The 20,592-nt window shown below is 38.3% G+C and overlaps 2 protein-coding genes across 5 annotated transcripts in view; one reads left to right on the forward strand and one right to left on the reverse strand.

Annotated features, from left to right (window-relative positions):
- LOC123980799 (up-regulator of cell proliferation-like) overlaps window positions 1–11,979 on the reverse strand; it is a 21,969-nt gene extending 9,990 nt beyond the window's left edge. The window contains exons 1-4 of the mRNA XM_046065347.1: window positions 11,858–11,979; window positions 10,946–11,006; window positions 10,706–10,802; window positions 1–1,541 (exon numbers count right to left, since the gene is read on the reverse strand). Of these exons, the coding sequence (XP_045921303.1) occupies window positions 1–1,541; window positions 10,706–10,802; window positions 10,946–10,951 (1,644 nt within the window). The 5' untranslated portion in view covers window positions 10,952–11,006; window positions 11,858–11,979. The remainder of the gene's footprint in view (window positions 1,542–10,705; window positions 10,803–10,945; window positions 11,007–11,857) is intronic.
- Window positions 11,980–15,143: 3,164 nt separating this feature from the next.
- On the forward strand, window positions 15,144–20,206 carry pop7 (POP7 homolog, ribonuclease P/MRP subunit). Of its 4 annotated transcripts, none has more exons than XM_046065712.1 (2): window positions 15,144–15,227; window positions 19,114–20,206. In XM_046065712.1, exons 1-2 carry the CDS (start codon window positions 15,205–15,207, stop codon window positions 19,619–19,621), a joined length of 531 nt encoding a protein of 176 aa, XP_045921668.1. In that variant the 5' UTR covers window positions 15,144–15,204; the 3' UTR covers window positions 19,622–20,206. The 4 variants fall into 4 exon arrangements, with proteins under 4 accessions (XP_045921668.1, XP_045921671.1, XP_045921669.1 ...); XM_046065715.1 differs by lacking the exon at window positions 15,144–15,227 and adding an exon at window positions 18,317–18,356; XM_046065713.1 differs by lacking the exon at window positions 15,144–15,227 and adding an exon at window positions 18,363–18,517.
- The last annotated feature ends 386 nt before the right edge of the window (window positions 20,207–20,592 follow it).

The raw sequence follows: 20,592 nt of genomic DNA on the forward strand, positions 1-20,592 counted from the left end.
GATCTCCTCTTTGTTCTCAGAATTTTCACATTTCTTTTTGTACAGCTCCCGGAGGCCAGACAGTTTTTCTCGAGACAGGTTATCGAGGTTCATTCGCATCCATTTCAGGAAATAGCTCCTCTCTATCCCTGGACTTGATATTGCATTGATGAAACATGTCATAGCGTTTGACATGTCACAAGAGTTCTGTTGTACCCGAAGTTTTCTTTTCTGTATCTGAAGATCACTTTTGTACTTTTCTATGTTTTCAGACCCAACTTTTCGAAGGCGAAATTCTTCCTTCTCTAAGACAGTCAGTTCCTTCCATATTTGGCCCTGCAAGGGAAGCTGAGCTTCTTTGTATTTAAGGGTGTCTTGAATTTCTGCAGTGATGGCATCTGCATTTTTCTTGGCAGTCTGGCACTCTGCACAGTCCTCATCCACCAAGATACCTAATTCATGGGCAATGTCAGCCATCTGCTCAATCCCCATCTTCATCTTTGTGTTCTCAACTACATTGCTGATTGTTTTCTGCAGAAGTTTGATAAAGTCTGCATCATTCATGTGCTTAGCCTTCAAAAGGATGTTGCTTTTAGTCAAGCCCAACTTGTTTGCTACCTTTTTTAGAGCATCTAAACTGAAGCTCTGTCTTTGGTGGTTGCCCACTAAGAAGATCTGTGCCTTGTGGTGTTGGTTGGTAAGCAGCTCGCACTCAGAGTCCAAATTGTCAAAGAACACAAACACTGCTGCAGATGTCTGACACAAAAAAGAAAATTGTGTTTCAAATGAAGCAATGTCCCCACGAAGGTTAGCTACAGCTACTGGCTCACTGAAAATGTCCATGTTTTTGTTCCCACAAGGAAGGTACCAAGTAACTTCAGTCAATCCATTGGATATTCTCCTTGAACTGTCCCCACACTCCATGTTATGGTGAATAAAGGTGTCATGGTACTGCTGAGAATTGCTGAGAAGCTTATTGAGGGTCTCAGACTTGGATAAAGAGCACTCACCCAGTCTCACAAATGATATCATTGGAAGTTCAGAGACAACAATCCTTTCTTCAATAAAACCCTTGGACTCTAACAGTTTCTGAGGTCTGTACTTTTTAACAATGTCTCTCATGGCCCAAAGCATGAGTGTGCACTGCTTTGTGTCACAATTAGGAAGCAGCAGAGGCACAGAAAACTGACACATAGACATTTTGAGTGCCATTTCCTGCCGTACAAAACCGTCAGAACACAGAAAGAGAGCAGTGATTATGTCAAGGGGGTTTAGCACGTCACCTGAATGTAGACTATCAAACAGATCATCAAGATCTAACTCTGTATTTCCTGAAGCATCCTCACAGGTTGATTCACATTCTGATGTACATTTCACATTTCTAGCTGTCACATTAACCATCATCAGTTTCTTTAGAAAGTACCATGGAAGATCTGAAATACACTTGGCAGGTTCATCAGTAATGGTCCTCTCTTCAATCTGAAGTACTGTGCCCAGGGACAGCTTCTCTGTGTAGTGGTGCTCCAACCCCAGATCCTCCAATAAGCTCTCCAGTTGTGTCTCTGTGGATTTGAACATGTTTGTTATTTTAAACCAATCATCAAAAATAAAAACTATAATTAACCAAAACTGTATTGTAGGTTTGCATAACTAACTAAAATAAATTAAAATGAAAGAGTAAATATCCTTAATTTTCATTTATTTACTGATTTATTTCATAGGACCTAAATAAGTCTACATTTCGAGTGGATATGAAGCCAGTGTAACTGACGTTGAAGGGCAGTTGGTCTGACGGGGCCAGAGCTGGCACGCTGAGTGTCCTATGGCTGTCCTGGCACGATTGCTTTATCCGTCAAGAGAGCCCAGGGTCAGGGGGGCATCTGCTTGTAGTAGCAGGTGGCGACCGCTGTTACGAGGAGAGCCCATAGACTGTATATAAGGGAGAGCCCCATGTAACGTTAGGGGAAGGCTAACTTAGTCAGGAACACTAAGGTAGGGATCGGTTGTGTAGTTGGTGGGATTTGAACATGTTTTCTATTATCTTTTATACATATATGTGTACAAAATAATACGAATGCAACAACTGTATGGAGTTGTGTTTTGTTTAGTTTGAGTTGCAGGCAGTGAGTCACTGTCGTGGTGGTTTTCTTTTCCTTATTTTTGTTTGTTTTGTTCTGTTAGTGTGGCTTAGAGCTCATCCAGCATGTGTGATGAACTTGTCCCTTGCCCATTGACTATGAGCTCCCCTTGTACTGGGATAACGTGCCTACTGGTCATTATATTTACTGCATGTCAGCTGGTGTGTGTTTTATGGGCTCACTGATGTCTCAGCCAAACTGTCTCTTTGTGCTTCACATTGTTGTTTAATACCATATTTATTAATAAAGGTTTAGATTTTAATAAAGCTGCTTTCCAGTCATACTTGCCTTCATTGTGCTAGAGACCTGTTGTTTGTACATTACAATACAATACATTTATTGTATTTCACCTGTTTAACCAAGAATGATAGAGCTAAAGACTGATGTAATGAATGTCTTGGGACCACTGGGTAGTAGGATTAGAGTAGTTTGCTCTTAGGGTTTTTTTATGTAGGTTATAAATTATACTGTAGATTGCATGTGCTTCATTTATTTGTTGTATTGATTTAGACAATGTGTTAGTACTTCCTATATATGTATATATATATATATATATATATATATATATATATATATATATATATATATATATATATGCTTTGTGTATGGGCCTAAAAAAGGCTTAGCTTAAAAAAGGCTGTCCCTTTTCACATATCTGCATTATTTCTAATGATTGTACTTGTGTATTAATGTTTTGTGAAAAAAATAAACTGAACTGAGCTTGGCACCCTGCAGCAAAAAGACTAAAACTAACACTGACACTAAGAAAAACTAAACTAAAACTAAGCATTTTCAAAAATAAAAACTAAACTAGCAAACCCACATTTAAAACTAATTTAAACTAAACTGAAATTGAAAACAAATAGTCAAAATGACGTAAAAAAAAAAAAATGAAAGATCCAAAACTAAAAAGATATTAAGTAATATTTTCTGACTTCTGGCTCCACCGTCACCCACTGCTACAAAATTCAGTAACAAGGTTCAGTGTGTAAGATTTAGTGGCGTAGAGCGTAGGACAGCTATGGTGGCTGACACAGCACAAAAAGTGTCTCTTCTGAGAGAGCAGAGAGTAGTCAGTCAAGTAATGAGGTTTCATTAGGCATATTTATTAAGAAATTATATTTACTTAATTATTCAGTAACCATATGTTATTGTGACTTGGCCACTGACAGATAACATGGGAAATGTAAGCCAAGAGTATGAAACATTGTCACTGTTTCTGCACCACAGTCCATTATAAACCACATATTAGATAAAGTTTATACATACATTGGGGAAGGGAAACACATTAATTCTCTCTGTGATTATGTATCCTCGCCAAAACTACCCGCCAACAATAATATCTGGCCCACTGCCAGATTATGGTGCTTTGATAGCAGCGAAAAATAGATCTCAGTGATGACAGCAACAGTTACTCACATAATCACTTCCTCTTTAGTAGTTTTGCTTACCAATTAAAACCACAAGATTATAGCTTCATATTTCATCTTAATACAATATGCCCGTATGTAAATCAAAAATGCCTTTGGTTGCTGTCGTCGTCAGAAGTCTTTCATCATGATTATGGTTATGTGTACTGAACCAGACTGAGGGATTAATTGTTTGTCTTAGGTCCACATTTAATTCTTTATTCTAATACTCTAATATTTTGAGATATGGACTTTTGATTCCCATGAGCTGTAAGCCATATCAAGATTAAAACAAAAAAGGCCTGAAATAATATGGAACATATTAAAGTTTCGCTTTACTTTTTCAATATATTCTAATTTTTTGAGAAGCACCTGCATATCAACTTAAGGTTAAAGTACTACCAATAAATCATACAGATTGGTCAGATTTTAATTGAATGAACCATTTAGTTAGTTTCTTTTGGTTTATAAAAGTTATTTGGAATTTTATGTCTGAAATCTAAAGCCCTCCCAACATTTAAAAAAAATTATACAGAAATTCAAGTAGCCTATATAAAAGCACTAAATTATACAAATAGACAAATCATTTTAGTTGCCACAAAGAGGGAGCTTAAAGATAAAATGTTGGTTAGTCAATTAATCTGCCCATCTACTTAACACTTGGGTCCAGTGCAATTAGGATTATTATAATAAATCTATTTCCCTGTCAGCACCACAAAACACATTTTACAACAATCAATGAGAAACAAAATTTATAACAATTTCCAAATGATAATGTCTAAAGCATAACATACTGCATACTGTGCATATCATAAGTGCAAGTTGATTTTTTTTTTTATTTGACTTTAATATTTTCATAGCAAGTTGTCTTGATGAATATCTACTACTTTGTCAGTTATTGTAATATATTGGTAAGGTTATTATAGTTTTGGATTTTTCATTAGTTTTAATATTTATTTAATTTTGACTTTTTGTTTTCAATTTCAGTTTAGTTTTAATTAGTTTTTAATGTGAATATATATATATATATATATATATATAAATAAATACTACAAATATATGAAGCCCTTATCCAAAGGACTTCTTCAGTTCAGAACTGAAGAAGTCCTTTGGATAAGGGACGAAACGTCTTCCAGTAGCTTCAACCAAGTCCAGTTGCCCTTCATTTTAACCTTCGTTGGATTTTTTCACATCTAGTTTTCGTGATTTAGTTCGTCTTCGTTTACGATAATAACCTTGATTGGTAGACACAAAGATTTATTGTAACCTAAAGGTTTTGCAAACTGTGTAACTTTGAACAACCCACAAACATCACATCACTCCACACTGATGGACAACAATCCTTGGAACTTTGTCAAACAGTATTCACTACAGTTTGAGGTTATACTGCTGCCATTCTCATAACTGGAAGGTAGTTTGGTGATATACTGTATAAAAACTGTAAAATTAAAATAAAATAAAATTGCCAGCAGCGCGATGTGCAAGTCAAATTCTGCCATTTGAAACTATCAATATTGGATTGTTTAATATTGGCTATCTACCGCTAGCCTACTGTCTGATGATATGGTGGTACTGATATTTAACTAAATATTTATTTAATATTATCTGTCACATTGAAGTAGGAACTGTAGCCTTCTAAATTCACATGGCCATTTTATAATTATTAAATTATCTTGTATCCTCCGCATTGTATTTTAGGTTTTGCCCAGGACAGAGGATGCCACTTACTTAAATATTCAACTGCAGTAAGCCCACTGATCTGCCACTTATCATATTGAGCCAAACCCAACACAATGGTAGATCTAGAATATTAGCCTAACATAGGTTCACACATAGGCTTATCACTATATTTGTTGTGGTATGTGACTTATTATCCAATAAGCTATTAAACAAGCTAATATTACCAAACAAGCTAGGTAACATTATAATAGCTAACATAACAGACAATATCGTTATATAGCCTAGTTATTTTTTTGCTAATGCAACCTGGGAAGATGTTTGCAAGAAACGTTTAAGAAGAGAAAACAATGGAGATTTTAGGGTAAAACATGTCCATGACTACACAAAACAGCCCAATGACAGCAACTCTGATGAACCTCTAGTTGACACACCTTCTAACAGTAACAGCAGTGAAAGACAGGAGTCCTTTCTTGAGAAGCTTCAAGTATTGAGAAATCTGTCAGGAGGACGATTTCTGTACAAGATGTTGACTTATCACTGGATGGCTGAGTAGCTACCTTATCCCACACTAAAGTGCAATTTATACTTCTGTGTTGAATCGATGGCGTAGCCTCTGCGTAGCCCCGTACTTTACGCCATAGCCTACGCCCCTACGCCATAGCTTGACGTGCGGTCGATAACATTTGAAAAGTCTGTAACAGCCACACGTTTACAATTTTTACCCCATTCATATTAGCGGAGGGCTAAACCAGAAGTTAACCTGCTCGGTCAACAAAAGTAAACACAGTGGACGCTGTAGCGCTACCACCAACTAGCTTTTGGTGGTGTAACTACAGAATGATGGAGACAATGACACACAAGTATACATGGCTAAATGCTACAATGTAGGCTACGCAGGTAGACCCGACGCAGGAGTATAAATCAAGCTTAAGGTGTCTGCTTGATATCCACTGACTTTTCCTGATGATCCCTTATTGAGTGGAAGTTTTTCTGAAGAGAACATAAAATTTAGATTTCAAAGGATGTAAGGATTTAAATAGTATATTTCAGGAGGGTCAGATTTATTATTTATCTTTAATAATCGGCAGGAGACGACAGTCTCCGTTCTTTACACTTGCTGTGTCATTGCCAAACATTCAAAGTTAATATGAAGATCTTGATTTATTTCCTTTTATTTATTTTATTTGACCAGCTAACTTTAGACAGTCTATTCTCATATTGTATTATACTTCTATTAGGGGGTACTGCTCATTAAGTCAAGCAATCAGAAAGTTTCCCCCTCAATAATTTTTGCTTAGTTTTCCTATGTGGTGTCTGACTTCATAATTCAGTTTAGCACTTTTTTCCACATCTTCTAAAGGTCACACTCTTTCAAGTCCTTACCTACAAGATACATTTTGTCCCCATTTGCATGGGGATTCAAGTTTGCAATTGGGAAAACTAAGACCGTAGTCTTCACTAAATAGAGAGGGGTTAATGCTCTGTTAAAGATGTATGGGCAAAAGATAGAGCAAGTAAAAGTCTTTAGATTTTTGGGTACGTGGTTTGATGATAAGTTAACATGGAATGAATATATCAGTAAGATAAACACCAAGTGTAAAAAGATACTGAATGTGATGAGATGCTTAACAGGGTCAGAGTGGGGAGCAAGTAGGGCTGCTATCAAAAATGTGTATATAGCGCTGATTAGATCAGTATTAGACTATGGGTGTATCGCTTATGGATCAGCAGCAAAAACTTCATTAAAGAAGTTGGAGGTGGTGCAGGCTCAAGCCTTGGGCTGTAAATTGATGGCGCTGAATATTAGATGTAAACAGTTCATTATGCACTACTGGGTAAATCTGCAAGGGCAGTCTGAGGATCGACATCCTACAACAAAGATACTTCACCCATGTTGGGAGAGTGAAAAGGCTAAATGAGGGTGTTTTGCATGGAAATGTGAGGAAATAGCTGGAGACATGACATTAAGTCAAGGAAGATATATCCCTACAGTGCCATTATCCGTAACACCACCCTGGATGCTTCCTTCAGTGTTAGTTGACTTACATTTTCTGGGAAAAATGCAGGGTCAAAAAGGTTGTGGAAATACTGCAGTATTGGTTGAAGATAGGTTACAAGCACTATATCAAACATTTGTCCAGATGGATCCAAGAATCCTAATACAGGCAGAACCAGTTTTGCTTTCAGTATTCCTGCCTTACATGTTTCTGTTAAAAGAAGGACATCAGATCATTTATCCGTATATACAGTCGAGATGTTGGCAATTCTAACAGCATTACAGCGAATAGAAGAATTACAAATTAAAAAAGTTATTGTTTGTACAGACTGATGCTCTGCATTAATGTCACTGCAGTCATTTACATCTCACAGCAGGCAAGAAATGGTTAATGAGATTTATAAAACGTACAGAATTAAAAATGTGAACATGCTGATAACATTAATGTGGACCCCAGCTCACAGAGGGATTAAGGGAAATGAAGGTGTGGATGCATTAGCAAAACAGGCTCTGAAACATGAGGAGAGCTTGTGCGTACCACTCACTTCACAATCTGAAGCCAAAGGAATAATCAAAATAAACATCATTAAGGAGTGGCAGAACAGCTGGGATACAGGAAATACAGGGCGACATCTGTGAAATAATTCAGAAATTAAATGAAATTAATCCTTTCTTTCTTTTATGTTTTTGTTTTGTTTTGTTTATTTATTTTATTTATTTATCAAGGGATAGAAACTCTGGTCCACACTCCAACAGAGTAGGTGGCGGTAATGCACCTTATCGCTGGGTGCCACTCGCCATAAAACGTAACAAAGAAGAAGAAGAAGATGCTCTGGGCAGCTTGTCACAGCCAGTTGATTTGTGTGCCTCATGTGTTGGTTGTGTGCCATATTAGTGAAGGAAGTACTTTTTTAGTTACCCTCTGCAGTTGTGTTTAGCGGAGCGTTTCACTTAAGTTGTCATAGCCTGTTTGTGGTTATGTTTAGTAGCCGGTGTCACAGTACCTTTTGAGTGTTTGATTTTTGTGTCATACAAGGTAGGGTACTATTGTCAAAGGCAGAAGGTATTCCAAGTATCGTACCCTACCATTTCACTGTATGTTGATCCAAAGACATGCAACACCATTGACTAATTAATTGAATAATTCATTAATTAAGTTATTTAGTTTAATTAACTAATTATAGATGAATCGTATTAAGCAGTGTTTGTGGATATTGTCAGTGATTTTACTTTCCTAATTTGTTGTTTGAAAAGTGTGGTGGTCTACAATTTCTATTTTCCTGTGTAACAAACTGCCCCTTTAGCTCTCAAATTCCCATAAACAAGCTGTTGAAGATTGAAGAATGGCGTTTAAGTACAATTCTTCTCCGCATTCATGCATATTATGGAACAACGAACATGGGTTATTTAGAAACAAGTCCAGATACCTAAAAGAATGGATTGATAAGGGTGTGATGTGATAGAGGTCTTTTGTGAATATGAGGATCTTGTCTGTAATAAAGGCTTGGATACTTCTTGAAAAGAATATCATAAATGTCTAAAGCACATCTCCAAAGTTACTGTTCTTACTTAAAAGTCCATTGTTATATGGTCCTTATCCACAAGCTCTCAATTGGTGTAATAACTGTGTAATAATCGCTATATCCGAAAAGTACTGATCTCTAGTCATTTGATTTTCCCAAATTGGCTCTCTTATGAAAACTAAATTTTTTCTGATCTCTTGGCGAGGATATCTGGTCAGGTCTAATAAATATCTCATACCACATAAAATTAAAGAAGTTCAAAATTTTCCATAGATACTATCCCTGTAATAAATGATTAAAGAAATTTAAATCATATTTTTCCCCTTTATGTTCTTTCTGTAAACTAAAAGTTGAACCCATTACCTTTTCTTTAATTGTACTATCCTCAAGAATTATGGATAGAAGTTGCTCTTTTGATTTTTCAAAGTTTTAACACATTAATTATTTAATTAATTAATTAATATTAGAAGACATGGTCTTGTTTCTAAATTGTAATACTGACTCACAACCCATCAATGATTCCCTAAAAATATTGTGTCTTGTTGGCAAATTTCACATTCTTAAGGCTGGAATGTTTCAAAGCACTCCCAATTTTCATTTGTTCTGCATTGAATTACAATATCTCTTTGAATCTGGGCCTAAATGATTGTCAAACAAATCAAATCTATCAAAACCTCTCTAATAATTGGCAAATTACTCAGTAAAAAAACTTAATTTATGGGCTATTTTTAGTATTTTTATTTTAATGTATTTGCCCTTTTCTGATCTGTCTTTATTTCCTCTCCTTACTGTCTTGTCTCTAATTGTAAATCATTTTGTTGTGTTGTGATGTTATTGTTAATTAATGTACATGTTCATCTGAACGTGTTCAAAAAAGTTCAAATATATATATATAAAAAAAGGGGAAAGCAGATGAGTCAAGGAGGCAAGGGAGGGGAGTCTCAAAATGTTTCTATTTTTTTTTTTATTTATTATTATTTAATGATATTTATAGGGGGGACAACCCTCCAAGTCTTGACCCCCCACATGAACCGCCTGCAAATTCCACCTATGCGTGTAGTCTGAAGTTACTTCAAACAGCAATATTAGGCTATTTTGGCTCAATTGTTGAGTGTCTATTGAATCAAATAACATAATCATGATCCCATAGGCCTAGGCATCCTGGAATTGGGTGAAACTAAGCAAGTAAACATAAGGTGGGTGAGGGGGCGCCATTTTTTAAGTTTTGTCTGTGGGAGGCCCACAGTCTCAGACTTTAAAAACACCTGCGCTAAAGTAAAATTATGGTATGTTGGTTAGCTGGCAAGTTATCCCAGAAGTAAGTCCTTGTGCAAAATGTCAGTGTTTTTTAATCTTTTTAAATCCCAACACACTAGTGTTACACGTCGGTTCATTAGTCGGTTCATTGGTTTGAGCTACACAGGAAATTGCCTGTAAACATCCATGCAGTAAAAACAACACTGTAAATGTCCCACAATAACATGCAATTAAACTAACAGCAAGAGTGGCTATACTCTGCCATTTAAAGTAGGAGTCCGAAATTCATGTGTGAGATGTCTGAACAATATAGTACCCTCAAGAATACCTACAGCAGAATGAAAAAAGTAGTATCTGTTATCCCACAATGCAATGCTCTACATTTTATACATGAAAAACACTGTACCTGTCGGTAAGGCCTCAAAATGACAATGATTCAAAATGTTGTAAATCTCATTTCACAGCTCACTATAGAGTATGCTATTTAGTGCCTATTATATGGGGAGTATTGTATGTGGAAAAAGTATGTGATTCCAAGCCCATTATCTCATCAGGAAAAATAATAATAAGGTGGACCATGAGTTTGTAGGAGCTTGATTTCAAACAATTCACTTAATTGGGATTCGGTGTCTTCTTCAGTGAGAAGAAGAAGAAGAAGAAGAAGAAGAAGAATGCACATTATTTAGTGGCTTTCTGCTGAACAAAAAATTGTATAAAGCTGACCTTTACCACTTGAATCGTCAGTCTGTTGACAGTCACCTTTGCTGCCAGGCCATGGTGTTGATGGAGTGTCTTCTGCTGACTCTTTATCACTGATGTCCTTGATAAATAAGAATAGTATAATTTAATGTGATAAATCATTATTATTATGCAATTACTCATTATGTCATATATATATATATATATATATATATCTTATAGAACAGCATTTCCATATTATATTTTTTGAAACTAGCAGTTTACCTGCATGGTGGGTACACTCAATCACCCGACAATTGCTCCAGATTATTCAAACAGCTTCTCCCTGGAAGCAATAACAGACAAGTCCTCAGTTTGCACAGTTTGACTTATATGATGTATGACTTCAGCAACTCTTGGTGTAAAGATCCCCACCTCCACCCCCTTGTGGTCAAAAGAACTTAAAAGTTAATATTTTCCTTGTCCTTGTGTTGTCCTTGCTGAGCTGTATGTCTATTTCTGTCTTCCTAGAAATCATTCTGGGAACTGTGTGTAAGCATGCTGAAAGTAATGTAAAACCACAGTCAAATCCTTGTTAAGCTGATTCTTATTCTCATGACTGATTCTTGAAAATAGAACAAAACACCCTATAGAAGAAAAGAGTTGCCTAACCACATATGAGCATAAATCAGAAACAATAAAATGCATAATGGATTTTAACATGGGCAGACTTTCTTAAGATTAACATTTAACCTACCAAACAGCGCGTCTGTGGGAGACGCCCCACAACCGTTTTCAAGTTACCGTTATTCTCTATGGAATAAGACGCGTGCTTAGTGATCACCTAAGTGAATTATTTAAAACGATAATGCAATTGAAATACTTTCATAAAAGACATAGAGTGAATTAGGATTGTCTGAAATGTAGCCGAACATGTGAAACGTGCGCCACAGGTTTGGGCCTTCCTATACTGCACAATAGGCTATATGGTCCATCGGTCTAACACGTGACTGTCCATAACCTACTGTGCATCCTCGACTCGGTTTAAAGAAGCCGAATAAATGCACATCAAACTAAATCACAGCAACATTGTATTTTCAATTTGTGCGGGAAAGTCTAATATTTTCAACCGCCTAGTTTTTCAGGTTCGCCCATCAGTCACACAGCTTATCAGAAAAATCTATTGCAAAAGCATACCTTTGAAGAGGATGTTCTCATTTGCATTCTTGCATCCAGCTCTTCTCTAGGCTGTAGCCTATGCAATGGTAACTAAATTATGTTCTGTAGATGAAGCACTGTACTTCCCCGGACCAGTGAGGTCCTGCAGTGCAGACCCTCCTTTTATACTGTTGGTTGAAAACACTTTCAGTTTTGTTTTCCAAATGAGCACGTGGTTTCTCGGAAACGAAAACTCCCTTTTCTATAGATAGCACCGGATTCTCACTTATACTTTACTTAGGCTACATGTCTCTGATTGCTCTTTATTTTCAACCTCAGGAAAACATATTGTCCAGTAGGCTACAGAATCGTTATCAGTGACCAAGGGCGTCACTGTGTTGAAAAGTGGTGGGGAAATAAGGGCTCAGATCAGTTGGGTCATGAGACTGATGATGCATGAAAACAAGAAAATAAGTTTTTTAGCACTACTTAGATGAAATATCTGATGCTGAAACCTATGTGAGGGGGGTTCTGGGGGTCCTCCCCCAGAAGAGTTTGGGCATTTAAATGGTAATTCCCTGCATTCTGGAGACAATTTCGGGCTCCTGGAAATGTGGAAATGTCTTTTTTTATATGGGAGAAATTATTCTTATTGTGCAAATAGACCTTTCTTAAAGCATTTTCATTTGTTAGTTAACATTTTTTGGTGCAAGCAAAAAGTGATGGGGACAAAATCATCCATTTCAAAATGTGGTGGGGACACGTCCCCAGCATCCCCAGTGTAAGTGACCCATCATAAACCGTTGCATATTTGCACACCTGCAAGTCTTACCTGTTGTGTAATTTGGCTTTTGAATTCTAGAATTGATCTTTGAACTGTAGTAGATTTGTCTAGTCGTGATTTAGCAGCTGTGCATGTTATTCAATCATACCTGACAGCAAGTTTTACCTCAAGAGTTTTAAGTCATTCAATTGTTCATGCAGAGAAAGTTCAACATTTCAATAATCTTTAGAAAAATAAAGTGATGGTAAAATTAAAGTGGGAATTTAAAAGAAAACTGCTGTATGAAAGCAGTTTTGAAATACTGCTGTTTTCCCCATTCCATTTTATTTCCATTACCCTGCTGCACAGATTGTGTTTAAATCACGTAGGCTTTTGTAAATTATTGTAGCTTCTCCATACAGTCTGTTCTCAACGTCAACTTCTGCCCTCTAGTGGGGTCTACAGAGCACTGCCGAAGAAGCAGCCATGCAGACTTGTAACATCCCTCTCTACTGTTCACACACACCTGCAGACTCATTTCAGTAAGGCCAAGATATCTTTTGCAGATAAGATAGCTGTTTCTGATCTAGAAATGTATGTTTGTGAGCGTATATGGGACAAAATTAAGATGCAATGGCAGAATCAATGGGATAAAGATAATAAAGGAACACACAGAATTAGACTAGGTCACACACAGTTAAATGCATCTCTGCACCTTATTAGAAAACATCCATCTGGAAATTGTGAGGGCCTGCAGTCAACTGGAAACTGTGGAGCATGTGTCTATTTGTGTGCACTAAATACTCAAACGAAAGACTTCCACTCGGACACGGAGTGAACTCTGGTCGGAGTCACCGGGCCTTTCCGAAACTGCTTGCTCCTCCCTCTCCCTATACTTCCACTCCGTTTGCGCGTTCATGCGGAGGGTCCACCACATTGAGTGGCATCCGAAACCAGTGAGGGTGGAGTGGTAGTGGATTGTTAAACCCTCAGATGCCGAGTGAGCACCGATGCTGGCTTGTTGAAGGTGTGTAACACCCTTTGCTGCACGATGGGGGAACTTTCTTTCACTAGTGAGTTCCGCGTGACTTCGACAGTTCACATGTAGAATTTTTAAATCCCGAAACTATACGTTTTCATATCACCATTCACAGGTTAACAACACAGCCCAAATGTTATACTATATATATATATATGTTTTAAATTCTTCAGACTATATGCTTCAATATAGTAGACTATTTGATTTATATTGAAATGTTGCATCTGTGAATGTAATATTTTTCATATAAGATTTAAGAGGTTTTAATATGTAGCCTAGGCTTTTCTTTACAATGAATATACATTTTTTCATAAAGGAATATAATATATGTCAAAAGTCACGTTCTTAAAGAAATATTCGACACAAACCCGAACATGGAATAAGTGACAAATAGTGTCAAAGAACGTTCAAAGAACGTTTCGTTCATAAGACCTAATCGTGTGTATGACTCTGGAGGAACGGGTTGTCTCAGTGAGTGATTTGTTCATTTTTACGCATGCGTGAAGGATCTTGGACTCTTACGTTCACTCGTCACACGGCAGCTGCATGGGCTCCGTCAGCAGAGATGGGGACTCGAGTTAGAGACTTGGACTCGAGTGTGACTTAAGTCACACACACAGTGACTTGAGACTCGTCCTCAAAAGACTTCAGACTCGACTCGGACTCGAGGTGAACTCGTGAACAATGTTTATTTTTAGGAAACGTCTGATGAGCTTTGCTGTTATTCCCTCCCTGAGTTACCTATAACCTGCCTACGTAACACGTAGCATCTGCTGCGCGCGGCCGCACGTGAGAGAGGACAACAAACACCGGCAGCTGCTCCGCCATTCATCATAAACTTTGGCTTTAAAACTTCATACAACAAGACCCAAACAAAGAAGCGCTGAACGCAAATAGGTGAGTAACCTGTGGTAAGTAAACATGTTTAGCTCAGTACTGGCCATCTAACGTTAGCTTGCTTCTTGCTTCAGCTACAACCTATGGGAGGTTTACTCCGACTGTTCGTTATGAAAAGATGAATGAGAGTTTGTTTACTAATTATACAATTAAAGTAAACATTTGCGTCCCGCTGGCTGCCATCACGTTAATTATTACCAATGGAAAGAGGTTACAGGTTTATTGTTGATCATGTAGCCTTACAGTTTTATTTAGTTATAAAGTTACACTGGTTTGAGAGTCTGGTGGTGTTGACTTACAGTAGTGTATAAGTTGTCATTAATTGTAGACGCATTGTACATTAGGCTACATGGTTGTGCTCTGTAAATGAAAAACAGGTTACAGTTACAGAATTCCTTATAGCCATGCAGTTTTATTAGTAACCTGGATTGAACGCAGCAGGTGATACAGTATTCGTAATAACCACGAGAGACTTGAGACTTGACTTGGACTCTAACTCAGAGACTTGTGAGCATCTCTGTCCATCAGCACAGGAAACAGAATTGATTAGTTCACGACTCTCAACTGTGGGTCTGTTTGCGTCGTTCATTTGTCACGTGACAGCTCCTACTGTGGAGCAGGAATGAACGACTCGTTCACCGCTCACATGGGTCCTCAGACTTCCGTTCATTCTGCAGTAGCCGGAGAATGAGAGGCAGGTCGACTGTCAGGTAACAGTCACTGGACTGATATTATATAGCTATTTTGTTAAATGTGTTACATTTTATAAAGCATACTGTTATTACAGCGGGGTGATGTTGTGCTAAGTTATAGTTTTAACACAGCCGCACTTTAGTCCTGCTGGTGTTTAACATTACAACTAACAGCTGATGAGAGTTGTTCTGGGTCCGCTCCACTTCAGACAGGTTCTACCTGGAGCTAAATTACCTCCGAGGTCGTCTCCTCTCCAAAACAAACAGACCCGGTCATTAAAACATTAAAACACAGCCACGTAGCAACTTTAGCGTTAGCCCTGTAAACAGCTAACAGCTGAGAACGCAACGTAAATTTTCCTTTTTATTTACCAACAGAGCCGTGCTGTTGTTTCACAGCTCGTGACTGGTGAACAACCTGCAGTGTTTGAGAGCGATGTGCTCATGTGTGTTTCTCTGTCTGCAGAATCTGGACCTGATGTGGCCCATTCTGCGTCCAGACCTGCCAAACTACTGCGTTTATATGTGTTTATTTCTCTGTTCCTCTCTCTGTGCTGGAGTTCTTTAAGAACTTGGTGGCTTGATCCAGATTATTATTAAACTGGTTGAATTTTAATACGCGTGTGTTTATTTATATAGTGTATCAAGCTTATATATTTACTGCAAATCTGATATTAATATTTTACTCATGGATAGGGACGTTAGGCTACTGTATGAATGAGCACTTCAGAGATAATTATATACATCAGCCTTTATATGGCTGGTCTGGTTGTATACTCGGGAAAGATTGTGAAAATGGAAGGATTTAGAGTAGTGGTGATTACATATTGACAACATATTTCTGTGGTTTTTGCATGGTTTGAATTTGGTTGTGGGCTCAGGGGGGTTTATATAATGATGATATACAGAAATCAAGAGGTGAATTTGTGCATTATACTTTATCAAATAAAGCAAGCCAGGCAGCCTTCCGTGTTTGAGAATGGCGCTATTTTTTAATTGCCCACTAGAGGGCTGCAGCGCCACAATAACCAGCCTAGTTCAAATGAACGAAATGACAGATTAATTGATTTTAATGAACGAGATTTGAATGAACGAGTCTCAAAGAGTCTCTCAAACTTGCCATCACTAGTGTCCAGTTTTGTTATTGTAAAAAACACATTTCCTCAACATCAATTAATCTGAATCTTAATACAACTGTTGTTTATTTGGTACACATATTATTGCAGTGAGTAGGCCTAGGCTTCAGCGGTAACGTCAGATCCTATTAGTCGGAGTGGAAGTGGCGAGGGTCTAGTTTCGGAAAGGCCCACCCTCACAGACAAATCTAGCTCTAACCCGCGTAGGCTATAAATACAGCGGCCACCTTTCGGAAGAACTACCCCATACCAGCTGCACTCACTGCTATAATATGTGTATCAAATAAACAACAGTTGTATTAAGATTCAGGAGTGATGTTGAGGAAAACTGTGTTTTTTGCAAAAATGAAACTGAAAGCATTTGTCATATATTGGTTTTGTTTATGAACCAAATTATTTTGAATAGACTATATAAGACCATGACTTTAGATATTTACGAAGAGAAGAAGAAATATATTCTTTAATGAAAAGATTGATATTAATTATAAAAGAAAAGCCTATATATTTGAACTTCTTTATCTTATTTGAAAAATATTACATTCACACATTTCTAAATAAACATTTCTATTATATTATATTGAAGCATTATATAGTCTGAAGTATTTAAAACGGTTAATATGTAGCCTATCAAGCCGTAACTATTCTTGCAATACCTTTGTTGCTTGTTACATGATCCGCTATAACTTTATTGTGCCATGTTGATGTTGTTTAATGAAGGATATTTGGTTTTGGCTTAAGATTTTCGTGTAAGATGAATAATTCAATAAAAACAATTGTAGGCTATTGTCTATCAGACAAGAGCATTTTTATTAAACATAATATAACCTTTGGGCTATGTTGTTAACCTCTGGATGGTGATATGAAATGTGTTGTTTCGGGATTTATTCCTACATATTAACCTGCAAAGTCGCCCTCGTTGGTTTAGGGAGAGGGAGTAGCAAGCAGTTACAGAAAGGCCCGTAGTTTCATGACCGAGGCATTGGCCCAGTCCCAATGTCCCCCCTAAACCCTAAGCCCTGAACCCTCACAGACTTTACTGACGTCACTTGGAAAGTGATTGCGTGCAAGAGGCTGCGAGGGCTCAAAATGCTGTGAACAGGAAAAGGACAGCACTTTGCCACTTTATCACGTTACCTTGACGACGCTGAAACACATTGCACACTTTTTATTTTATGTTTTTGCAGGTTTGCAGGTTCTCGACCTACAGAGTGGAGGAGAAGTAGCCTCAATGTCAATATATAGGCCTATTTGTAATTAATCAATACACTATTGCTGGTCAAAACAACATCATTAAACAAAAACTAAAATAAATAGTTGAATAAACAAATGTGTAATAAGGTGATTGCATTCCTCTGACTTCATGTGTTCTATGCAGCATCTTAAGTTAAGAAAACTTTCAACAACATTAACATCAGCGTTGGTGTTGATGCTTGTTTGTTTACTGTTTTCTTCTTCTCTTATAACGCGGATTTGCCGTGATATTTCTCTCACTTCCGGGCTTCCCCTGGGGCGAGTTCAATCTCAAAACGTTTTGCACCGGTTTGCAACGTTTGCTGATTGAACGACATGTTTCCTTGCAACGTTGTGCATCGTTGTGCATCGTTGTGCAACGGGCTTCGAGGTATGTTTTCTCCCGTTTGGTGGGCGTGTCTCTGAAGGTACCCAATCAGTGGCGACAAGTTTGTAAACACAACGGCGTTAAAAAGGCAGGAAAATGCAATGCGCTTGCGTACACAGCAGGGTGTTCAAGGAACCACCATTTCTGTTGAAGAAAACGTTTTGCTACGTTTTGTCTACGCTGAACTCAGCCCCTGGTAACCCCCGTGTTTCACGTCATACCGCTATGAACTGTGGGCAATTCCCTCAGCCAAAGTCTGCAGAAATGCGGACTTACAAAAAGGGTCTATAAAGGGCTCAAAATGTCTGTGAGAGAGCCCTCGCGCACTTGACCATTTGACAGTAGGACAGCCCTAAGCCCTCACGGACTTCCCGGGAACGCGCCTCAAAGTCTGTGAGTCTGTGAGGGGGGACATTGGGATTGGGCCAGTGTTTCTCCTGTCATACTACTTCCGGGTCACACGGGAAATAAACAGCTAGTTTGGCTGTGAAAGAAATGCATGTACCTCGGCCGTTAGATAAAGCGAATTTGTTACTTGAAATTATCTGCTGAGGGTAAGTGTGCTCATTATACGGATGGACTACTCAAAGTGTTAACTCTTCAACGTAAATGACACGGCTAACGTTACTAGCTTAGCTCACACGCACGTTAGATTCAGGTGCATTACCTTACAGTTTATGTTGGATTTGAACGTTGGTTTGCTCTGGGTAGACATTTAAGACAGGAAACATCTGTGAGATCACTTGAAGATGCAACCTGCTGCTGGATAATAAGCAAAAAAGGACGTTTTGATTTTTTTGCCCTAGGGGATTGCCTGGGAATTGTGTTGAATGGGGATAATGACTGACTAGTATTTTCTGTTGCTAGTAGTAACTTAGTGTCCTTGTCGTTGTATGTTACCACTTGCTGCTGCGGGTGTCCTTAACATTAATGTAACGGTAGGGATATTTGGGAAATTGTGATGGGACTGTGTTTCTCTTTGTTTACATTTTATAAACAAAACAATTAATCGAAAACGTAATCAGCAGATTAAGAAATAATGAAAATAATTGTTAGTTGCTGCCTGGATAGGATGTTTTTATGTTTGCTGGAAGGTATCATGTCTCATGACCGCACTTCATCACCTTTTGTTTCTAACTTTATTTCTTAGCTTCCTTCTTTGGCCCCAGCCTCTGCCGTGGCACATATATCCACTGAGCAACATGACAGAGCCACGCAGCCCAGGAATGTCCTCTGTCCCCCAGACAGCCCCTGTGCACACCGACTCCGCCTCTCCGGCTGTAGAGATGGACCCAGTGGAGTACACCCTTAGGAAGCGCCTCCCCCGGAAACTCCCAAAGAGACGGAACGACGTCTACGTCAACATGAAGACTGATTTCCGGGCTCAGCTGGCACGCTGCCAGAAGCTGCTGGAAGGCGGGGGTCACAGGGAGATCTGCGTCCATGGCCTGGGCCTGGCCATCAACAGGGCAATCAACATCGCCCTTCAGCTGCAGGCCAGCAGCCAGGGGGTGCTGCAGCTGGCAGCCAACACCTCCACGGTGGAGCTCGTAGACGACCTGGAGCCTGAAGATCCTGATGAGGCCGGGGAGCCCATGACGCGCACTCGTAACAACTCTGCCATTCATATTAAGGTTTTCTACCCTGACCCTCAGTGACCTGAAAAGATTTGTGTCGTGTATAGGTTCTCTATTTGTCTTCAAGTCATAGTTATGCCCTCAGAAGCCAGTAGACCAATATAACCTTGTGGTCTGGTGGACATGTGATGACAGCAGCTGAAGACTGCAGAATGGAGCAGACAACATACAGGACGTTTATCAGTAAACTGAGTCATGACATCTTTAGTTGATTAAATATTATGGTCTTTTGTCATGTGTTTTGTCACTTGCAAATCGCTGCTGTTGTTCTGTTTTTCACTTTGCATGTCTTGAAGCAACAACAGTGTTGTTTGCCGAGTGAAACCTCAGTGTAATTTAGTACTTGTAGACATAGCTGTGCCAAATGTAAATTAATATAAGTGTCTTTTATTTTAAGGCCTAAGAGTCTGTACAAGTGTTTACAGTTTTTTGTCTGTATGTTTTTAAACATACAAATAATATGGAACAGGTGTTGTTGTGATAAATGTCCACTAGAGGGCAGTAGTCTTTAAATTTGGATTCAGATCGTTGTGCTGCTCAACTGTTCATGTTCAAAATGAGACACTGTATTTGATTTCTTGACAAAATAAATTGAGCTGGAATGTATCTAACTGTCACAGGAGGAATGAACGACTCGTTTGAGACCAGTGAGGTGTGTGATAGCAGCTTGTATTCAGCGTCTGAACAGCAGAAGCTTGTTAACTCCACTGACATGAACAAGACAAAAGGTAATGAATGAAATGGACAGACTTCCCCTTGTTGTGTTTCAGTCTATCCTTTCTTTATCCGAGAATAATATTTTGTATTTAAATAGCAAATTATACAGTGACTGGACAAAAAAACAAAAAAATAACAGGAAAGAAAACATGTACAAACATCCTTAAAAACATCTTGCACTTGCACAACAAGATTGAAAAATACGGGAAAAAACAAGGAAGAACACTTAACTAGCCTGAAATAGTTGAGCATCCATTTTACAGAAAGCCTGAAGT

Source organism: Micropterus dolomieu, linkage group LG12 (assembly GCF_021292245.1).
Source record: "Micropterus dolomieu isolate WLL.071019.BEF.003 ecotype Adirondacks linkage group LG12, ASM2129224v1, whole genome shotgun sequence".
Taxonomy (NCBI): domain Eukaryota; kingdom Metazoa; phylum Chordata; class Actinopteri; order Centrarchiformes; family Centrarchidae; genus Micropterus; species Micropterus dolomieu.